This window comes from Cebus imitator, unplaced genomic scaffold (genome assembly GCF_001604975.1).
Source record: "Cebus imitator isolate Cc_AM_T3 unplaced genomic scaffold, Cebus_imitator-1.0 Scaffold494, whole genome shotgun sequence".
NCBI classification, from domain to species: domain Eukaryota; kingdom Metazoa; phylum Chordata; class Mammalia; order Primates; family Cebidae; genus Cebus; species Cebus imitator.
The window spans coordinates 829718-839888 of NW_016107809.1; the positions used below are offsets into that span (position 1 = coordinate 829718).

At 36.7% G+C, this 10171-nt stretch overlaps 1 protein-coding gene across 1 annotated transcript in view; it reads left to right on the forward strand.

The window, feature by feature from the left end:
• The window catches only part of GTF2E1 (general transcription factor IIE subunit 1), a 46830-nt gene that overhangs the window by 21669 nt on the left and 14990 nt on the right, over positions 1–10171 (forward strand). The window contains exons 4-5 of the mRNA XM_037733128.1: positions 5293–5534; positions 10036–10171. Of these exons, the coding sequence (XP_037589056.1) occupies positions 5293–5534; positions 10036–10171 (378 nt within the window). The remainder of the gene's footprint in view (positions 1–5292; positions 5535–10035) is intronic.

Here is a 10171-nt window from a genome sequence, read left to right on the forward strand (position 1 = left end):
GATAAAATTCGTTTGTTCTAAATGCAGAACACTGTGGACTTTAGGCAAAAATTTTTATACATAGGTTTGACTTCAAGTACTCATTCTGCTTGGGCCTGCAGCATCTCAGCCAACTGTTAGCTAATCCTAAATTAATTGTGCTGCTTGGGGATATTTGAATTTTCCTAGCCAGCTTTTGAAGGCTAAAGTTCTTTAAGGAATTTTGCATTTTTGCTTTTGTTTTTGAAACTTTTTAACCACCTTTTGTTCTTGTAATTGCAACTTCCTTGAAAGTAAAGTATAGCTGGTGTTATCTATGGGTTAATACTTCTAACAGTGGGCTCCCTATTTTTATCAATGTTCCCTAATGTTTGAATTGCAGAGGTAGCCTTAGTTTTGCCATGCCAAAAAAAGTGGTTTATATTCTTTCTTGAAAAGCATAAATGAAAATTGGGGTCAAGGAGTGCTGTCCTACTATACCCTTTTTTTTTTTCTCTCCCTCTTCCCAGAATCAAGTAAGGGATATCTTTATTTAGATATCTTTAACTCCACCCACTCCCTTCCAAAGAGCTCAACAATCAGGTTGTACTTGTGTAGTTTTTAGGAGCATTCTTAGTATTTTATTTCCTGTGGTACCAATGTTACAAAATAGCCAGTCCTGAGTAAATTGGGCTGCTTTTGGATGGTTAAAAGCAATCCAATTTTACAGAAAATTTTGTATCTGTAAGAGTTATAAATTTTCTAATCCAGTACCATGTGTCAGTTAGGATAACTTTGCCTGTGATAGCAGAATATGCAACTCTATTTGGAATTAGAATTCAATGTAGAAGCAGATTGAACAATAAGAAAATTTGTCCTGCATGACCAGAAGTCCTGAGGTAGTCCAGTTCAAAATTGGTTAATTTCACAGCTCAATTATATCTGCAGGGATCTAGATTTGTTCCATCTTTATACTCTGCTTAACTCAGCCTGTTGGTTGTCCTCTTGGGACAATGAAGGGGGCTAGCCTAAGATGGCCATGTATTTCTAGGTATCATATGCAGATAAAAATGTCCAAATGCAGAAAAGGGGACTGTCCCTTCCTTGTGTCCTATTTTAAAACTGAAGAAAGGTTTCCCAGAGGGCCCCTGGGATACTATACTCTCTATCCCCCAATGTCTCACTGGCTACAATTGCTTTATATGCATATTTCTAAGCCAGCAGTTGGCAAAGGAAGTGAGATCATGTGACTGGTACTTAGATTAGTTATGTTGTAGGACTGGAGAAGGTCCCAGAGCTCTTTGGAGCAAATTGCCATTGGTGTTTGAATAAAACCAGTAAGCAAAGAAAGAAAGGAGCCACAGTTGATAAGAAACTAATAGCATCCATATCACAGACAGCCGTAAGTTTTAGTACTGGGTATTTATTTCTTTTTGTATAAGAAAAGGAATTCCTTTTTTGAAAAAGGAATTCATCTTTTTAAAATATCTTTTTCAGTCATTTCAAGTTAGCTCTAACATACAAGCTTATGAGGGAAATTGATTTTATAAAAATACAAAATTTTCTAAGCTTAGGGGTTATTTTGTGTTGAAGTATGCATCAATGTACTATCTGATTGCTTCCTACACAGTATAATACTATCTGAATTATTCTGATGTTTTCTCTCCTTCCTGTAGTTATTTGTCCTGTTTATCAAGATTCTTCCCCACTACAGTAGCATTCAGTCACCGACACCACTGGCTTCCTGCCTCTAATGTTCTCCACCTACCACAATCCACCTCCCCTTCCAGGATCTTTATTTAGTTACCCCCACTCACTGCAGGCCTGAGATGAGTCTTAGTGGTACAGCAACACCAGAGGCCCAACAGCAGCTCTCTGTATCAAGTCACTTTTTTCTCATCAGGAATGATGGTGACTTAAGGGATGAAGAAGAACCAGGAAGTAGAGGAAATAAACCGATCAGGAAAAAGGATGCCTAACAATCTGGTTGTTAAGAAAGAAGGGAGAAAATGGAGGCAGACGAGAAAGACAGGATAGACTTCCTAGAGCTGCCAGCCAGACCAAAGTAAAATCGTTTCCATGTGGTCAGGAAAAAAAATCATTAGGTTAGCAGATGTTGCCCAGATTACGATATCCCCACCAAAGCATTTGACAAGTTCCGCTGCCTGGAAATAACATGCTGGAGGTGGTATCGATTTGGTTTTTCTATACTATAGGAGTATGAAGTTTTGAAATGGCCCATCCTGGCCCAAGGACATAATAGTCCATCCTGCCTCAGTACAAGAGAATAAGCATCAATAGAGTGGTATGGGAACTCAGAGATAGTAGCTTTCTTTAAAAAAAAAAAAATGACACTATTGTTAGTTTGATTACGATCTGTAATCAGTTAAATTCTAGCTTGTCCCTAGCTCAGAAGAGGCTACCTATGCAGAACTGTCAGTAGGCCTAACCCAAGAGTTGATGGACAATTCTGTCCTTTCAGCAAGTTAACCTATTGATGATATATTAAAAGTCTGCCTATCTTTCTAAAGTGGAATTCCTTGCCAGTAACCTTCCCTTTTTCATCATCTTTTAACACTCACCTTAAAGATCTTTAACAATTTAGTTTCGAAATAATATTCCCCTGTCATATCTGAGTAAGAGTTATATCTTTTAAAAGTTCTAAAATTTCTTAAATATTGTAAAAAGATTCAAACATGAATTGTCATTTTTGTCATCTTTAATTAAAATTGTTCCAAATTTTGAAATTTGTTTGACTTGTGGTCAAATGTCTGCTGCCCCAAACTGGAATAAAACCCAACTTGAATTTATGACAGAATACTGAAAACAAAAGACTTTTTAAAAGTACTCTTGTGTTAACATTTAATTGTCCTGTTCTTTCTCTCTAGCTTTCTTGTTTTTCTCAAAGTACTTCTCATACCTTCATGAGATAGTCTTCATAGTCAATGCTAAAGATAGAGAATAGAGAAAAACTCTGTGTTCAGGATTATATATAAAGAGAAACAGTAACCTCAGAGTGAGTGAGTCATTTAAGTCTGAATCAAGGAATGATAAGGATGTGGCTGGCCAGATCAGAGAAATAAGCCTATTCTGTCTCTCCCAGCTGGGGTTAGCTAACTCAGGGAGACACATTTTGGGGTGGCAGATAGATAGAGTAGGCTCAGCACATCAAGATGGGGATGTTGGCTGAGGATAGAAGAGGCATTGAAAGGAGTCAGAGAGGCAAATGGGTGCGGGAGGAGAGGCCAGAATGTAGAGTAAGCACAGAAACATGAAGAATCAGATCAAACCAAGAGAGAAGAGAAAGAAAATGAATGCTGAAGGAGACAAAAGTTCAAAAAGCCAATCTATACAAAGTAAGCAGCATCAGATTACAGTGAAGGCAGCCACACAGCCTTTAAAAGACAGAACAGATAGAGAATGACTAAGGACAGTTAATGGTTAAATTGAGATGAATAAGAAATGATACACAAAGTAACATCAATGAATGCAGAAAGAAATAGCATTTATAGAGAAACCAGTTATTTACAATTGTAGCATAAGACTTCAGAATATAGCAAAAGAAAAAATAATAGTAGATGAATTGGATATATTTACAGAGAGATGCCTTATAGGCCTATACTTAGAGTGAGAGCAAGTAACTCATAGAAAGTAGGAGCAGTGAGGAGGCAAAATAAGTGTTTGAGGCATGGAACAGGTAGTAGAACAAAGCACTGGGAAGAAAAAGGCTGTGGGAGAAAGTGGTTTACAAAGTAGCCTTGGGCACAGAGGTGGAATAATGAAAGAATGCAAAGGCAGTACCTGGAAGGCATGGATTAAATGACTGGATCAGTGTGGATTGGACAACTGGAGATAGCATTTTATTGTTGCACAAGTAGCAGTGGCCCTATAGATATCCAGAGGCAAGACAGGATAGGTGGGATGAGTGAGCCCAAGGTTACCTCCAAAGGATGAAAGTATTATTAGGGAGAGATGTGATGGGTTAATCAGATACAGGGACACAGACCTCAGCTAAGTATGAGTTAGAAAACCCCAGTAGATAAGAAGTAGGCCCAGAAAGAATTGAAGAGTAAAGGGAGTAAGCAGAGATAAAATGACAAAAGTGAAGGCAAAATAATGAATGGCTTAGGAGGAAAGACTAATGAAATATTGATTAGATTCAGAATGAGTCAGGGCTCCACACAGGAGTTAATTCAGGATCCATGAAAAAGAGTGAGCAAAATGGAGGAAAAACAAAGAAGAAACATGATGCCAGGTCAGTCATGGACACTAAAAGAAACACCCAAAATGTTTGGAGTGAGCAGGCAGTTTAAGAAACATGAAGATGGTTATAGATAAAAAGGTACCTGTCTGAACAGAGAGGGAGGTGGAGAAGCATACGTAGAAGTTGAAGTGGAAAGCATCAGTAGCAGGCAGAGAAAGAAAAGGCATGAGCTCAGACACAGAGAATGAGGCATATTCAAAACAATTTGGAACAGATTGAGAGTGAAACAGGCAGGTAAAATGGGGAACCATTAGAAAGACTGAAAACTTGGCCCAACACAGAGAGGCAGGGCAACATAAGTGACTAGAGAAAGATAAGGAAATTATCAAACTTGGAACAGGCCAACAGAGAAGATCATGGGTAGTAGTGGTAAAAAGCAAAACAAAATAGACAGATGATAGTCACTGCAGGGTAGAATCAGTGGTTGGTGATGGATACAATGTATCAGCATAGATGTGGAGATAGTAGGATACAACCCCATAGAAAAGAAGCTAGTTTGTGCAGAGGGTTATGCCTTACTCCATGAATAGAAGGAGAAGAACATTGGTTGAGGTCAGGCTTTGTAGGATAGTTTTCTAGCTTTTTCCATGATCATCACACAAAAGAAAGGAAAAAGCACACAGAACCACTTTGAATTATTCTGGGTTGAGCTGAGATAACATTTTTAAAAATACAGTGTTTTGTTTTTGTTTTTTAAACAAAATACTGGCAGAGATTTTTGCCAGACTAGTGGCTTTAAGTATATTATGTCACCATATCACTCTCTCCTCCTCCAAGTATTAATAGATTTATCAAAACATCTTAAATCTATAAGACCTCAGTCATTTATGTACTCTAGAGGATCCAGTGTTTGAGGAACTTAAATATAAGTATGATGTGTTTTTCTAACACACTGACTTTTACCCTGAGGTATAGAAGTTCTTTCTCCAAATTGTTAAAGATTTGTGTGTATGATTGCTAGATAGCATTTATGTGTAGTACTGTAGTAATTACCTCCCAGCTGCCCTTCTTTTCTAACACCAAGACATTAATTTTTCTTCTTCCTATCCTCCTCTGTTCTTTTCATATAGCAAGGACCATGCAGCAACTACTACTGTAGCTGCTAGCCTGGCAGGTGGGCACCACCGGGAAGCATGGACCACCAAAGGTCCTTCCTATGAGGACTTATACACTCAGAATGTTGTCATTAACATGGATGACCAAGAAGATCTTCATCGAGCCTCCCTGGAAGGGAAATCTGCCAAAGAGAGGCCCATTTGGTTGAGAGAGAGCACTGTCCAAGGGGCCTATAGTTCTGAAGATATGAAAGAAGGTAAGGGTAGAAGTCAGTAAAATGGATATGTCTTAGGTTCAGTAGAACATAAACTTGGCTTAGTGGGAAACTGCCTGGGCAATTCTGGATCTGCTCTACAGAACAATTAATTGCATTATATTAAGAAGTAAGAAATTGAGCAATAAGATAAAAACCAACTAGTATACTTGCATTGCCCTTCAACTTTGTGAAAATAACAAAGAGCCTTTTAAATTTTCATTTTTAGATTTGAAAAATTGTCATGTTTATCTTAATTTCTTGGAAAAATTTTATTTATTGTGTTCAAGGTAGCTACATTCACCTCTCCTTTAATCTTATATTGCCCTGACTTACATGCATTTAATTTTTCTGAATTGGGAGCCAAAATTATATACTACCCAAAAGTTATGCTACCTGAAATATATACAAAGAGACCGCATGAATAAAGGATTGAGCATTCTCACAGTCCAAGATGGTTAGCAGAACTTTGTTCTAGAGGATTTTGGAAATCTCTGAGCCATAAGGGGTTAAGAATTGCATACTAATCTTCAGAAATTAGAGAACTGCAAGATTTTACTTTTTAAGTTTTAGTCAAAATTACTGGATTCAAGACTTTAAGTGATGATGGTTTAGGAGTATGTAGAAAATGGGAGGCGAAAATGGATGATGATGACTCAAGCTGGAAAGTAGAGAGAAAGGGTGTCTCTATTTCTGGTTAGATTTTTATCAGCATAACAATCTATATGCTGCTACTCCCAAGTTATGTATCATTACAAACATACCACCTGAGTTTGGTGTTATGTTAGTGCCAAAGAATAATCAGTAACTGAAAACCACTTGTTTTTTGGCCTTTCTCCTAGCCTCTTTTCCCTTCATAATTCGTATTTAGTATACGTATATACTAGAAATTGTGAAGGTAATGTGGAGTTGGGTAGTGATGGTAAAGCAGTTAATACCTCTACTGTAATTCTCTTTGATATATTATTATTATTATTATTATTTTTTATTTTTTAAATATAAAGATGGGGTTTTAAGATGTTGGTCAGGCTTGTCTTGAACTCCTGACCTCAGATGATCCGCCCGCCTTGGCCTCCAAAGTGCTTGGATTACAGGCATGAGCTACCATGCCCAGCCGATATATTAATTTTAATAAGGAAAATTTTTCCTTGGCAACCCATACTTTACCTCTTCCTCACTGATTAGCCTGCCATGTTGTGTTTTTTTGATGGAATGTCGCTCTGTCAAGTAGGTTGGAGTGCAGTGGTGCAATCTCAGTTGCACCTCTGCTTCCCGTGTTCAAGTGATTTTCTTGCCTCAGCTTCCTGAGTAGCTGGAATTACAGGCGTGAGCCACAATGGCCAGCTAATTTTTGTATTTTTAGTAGAGATAGGGTTTTGCCATATTGGCCAGGCTGGTCTCAAACTCCTGACCTCAAGTGATCCACCCGCCTTGGCCTCCCAAAGTGCTAGTAGGCATGAACCACTGTGCCCAGCCTGTTGTGTTATTTGGATTCAAGTTGTTTTAGATTATACAGTAGTTAGGCTATACTATTATTTAATAAATTTGTTTTCCCCAACTTGGCTTCTTGTCTGTTCTTAAAGCAACTTCTTTTCTTTGAACTTAGAAAGAAAACTGAATAAAATAAAACTATTATTAACCAACATTATATATTAAGCTCAAAAGTTTAACATTCTAGTTTACAATTCCTAGAATGATAGAATATGAATTGTATGGGCCTTAAATAAATTATCTGATCTACTTAAGTTTTGTAAATATTTGTTTCTACATAAAATAGGATAGTTATGTTGCCATGTCTAAATTTGTCTTTGTTAAGTTTCTTAATAGTAGAGCAGACTCTATCCATTGAATGTATGAAGTGAGTCTTATTTATCCTACAATTGATTTTTCCTCAAACTTCAAGTCATGTTGCTCTTTCACAATTTTATAGACTTCAATCATGTCCTCATTCCTATACTGAATGCAGTTCTAATTGCTTTTTATTCTGCTTTCCTGAAACAGTTCTCTTTCCTACTGCTGTCATCTCCTACAGTTTTTGTTTATTTTATCTTTTTCTGGACCATCTTTGTAATATACTTTACTGGAAACCGAGTGACCAGAATGATACATGTTGTTCATGCATGGATTCACCGTTGATTTGAGTTTTATTTCCAATATCTTTCTAGTTTTTACTTGAGATTTTGTTTGTTGTTTTGGTTTTGGAAGCATGTTAAGACCAAAAACTTTAGAAACATGTAGAGGTACTTTTTAGGACCTTCTCTGCTTTGAATCCAATAGCTTGGATCATATCTTTCAGTATATTTTAGATTATTTTTCTGTAGGCTGATTTTCTTGCACTTGCTGAAATAGAAATAGATCGACTTTTCTGCCCACGTCTACAACCTTCAGCTCTTCCTATATTTTTTTGCGGCAACTTGGCCTTTCAGTACCCACAATTGCTTAGCGTCAATTCTGTGAATATAGTTTCCCAATATAAGTATTCTTTGTAATTTGTAACTCTATTGAAAAAGACTGTTACTAAAACTACTGTTTCTACTTTACCATCCAGAAATTTGCTTATTTATCCTTTTTTGTTTTCTGCCTTCATCTGTAACAGAACAATTCTTTTTTTCTCCAAACCTCTCAAGACCCTTGTCAGAAATCTGTTACGTGTGACTTTAGTTTACAAAACTAATTTTCTTTTTCCCTAGTTTTATATTTACTTTAAACATTAATCAAAATACTGTGTTGATATTGTTAAAACTATTTGGAACATTCTTTTAGAAGCAATTATTGCCTTAAAGGCTTGCATGCATTCCTTACTTTTTATTCTTTCTGTTGTAATGCTGCATTGGCAGTAAGCTCTAGGGAGGAGGTTCAGCCTTTGACAGTGTTTTGAAGTAGTTAAGTTTGATTTTAACTCTCATTTTGACAGTTGTGTTATCAAAAGCCTCTTTTCTCTGACCTAAACTTTTAACTTGTCTGTTCCTGTTTCCCTTTCTCTCTCTTATCTGCCCAATATCTCATTTTAGGAGTTCTTTGCTTTCTCAAATGTCCAGCGTTTTAGCTAATTCATTCTAATGTGTTAATGAGAAGATGCTTTCACTTTACCTATAGTTAGAATTGACCATTTCTGAGCCTTCTCTTGATGATGATGATAATGATGATGATAGATAATACTATTCTAAGTGCTAGGCCCATTCTAGACACTTCACAGACATTCAGTTAATCCCCACAGCAAGCTACTGAAGTAAATACTACTTTTCCCCCTTTCTGTACTTGAGAAAATTGAAGCAGAGAGATGAAATAACTTGGCTAAAATCATACAGCTAAGTAGTGTTAGGATTTGAATCAGGGAGTCAGATTCCAAACAATACTTTTAATCTTTTTATATGTTTTAAATTGCAGTATGTTTGGTAGTACTATCAGAATGTAGAATGCAGATGATTTTCTTAAATACTTCATCTGTAATACATCAGGTAAGATATGTATACAAAATGATAGGAGGTGTGTGGTGAGAGAAGCTTCATTTCTAAAATTAGATTCCTTTTTTTATAAAGAGTTTGTAGTACGCTTAGTTTGTTTCATAAAAATAAAGCTCACATTTATTCACTCATTTGTCAAATATTTATTCAGTGCTTAGCAGAGTGGCAGGTACCTTCTAGGTAAATGGAATATACCCGTGAATAAACAAGATACGTATCTGTTGTGGTAGAACCTACATCCTTGGAAAGGAGGTGACAAAGACAATAGATGTAAGTTATTTATTATGTTAGGAAATAAGTGGTTATGGAGGAAAAATAGAGCATTGGTAATGTAGTGATGGGATACATTTAAAAGGTGACATTTGAATAAACACATGAAAGATGCAAGGGAGCTAGCTGTGTGGGTACCTAAAGGAAAAATATTCCAGGCAGAGGGAACAGGCAGTGCAAAGGCCTTGAGGTAGGAGTGTGTCTGTTATGTACAAGGAATACCATGGAGGCTACTGTGGGTAGACCAGAATTAGCATGGGGAAGAAGAGATAAGAGGTAGATGGTCAGGAAGGAGACCAAATGATATGGGACTCTATAGGCCATTGCAGAGCCTTTGGCTTTTACCTTGAGTAAAATGAAGAGCCATGTTTTGATTTTCTCTTATGCCAGCTACTGTAGTTGGTTCTTCATAGACATTATCTTATATGTTTTTATCCTGAGCCTTAGAAAGTAGATGCTTTTGTCACCTTACAGAAAAAGCTATTGAAGTTTAGAGATTAAATAACTTGCCCAAGATGCTTGTGTATAAGACCAGGATTTAAATCTACACTATAATACTTTTAAAACTGATGTACTTAAGCATTGTACTACTTAAGCTCCAGTTTGTAAGACATATTTTGAATATTTTATGGACAGCAGCTCAAAAATGGAACCAGTGAAGTCTGTTATTTTATTGCATTATTTAAATATATGTTAAAATATTATGTGTTAGTTATAAAGAAATGCCATTTACATTTAAGGATATTGACTTTCTGAGTTTTCCTCCCTAGGGGGCATAGATATGGATGCATTTCAGGAGCGGGAAGAAGGACGTGCAGGGCCTGATGATAATGAAGAAGTCATGCGAGCACTGCTCATTCATGAGAAAAAGACTTCCTCTGCCATGGCTGGTTCAGTGGGGGCAGC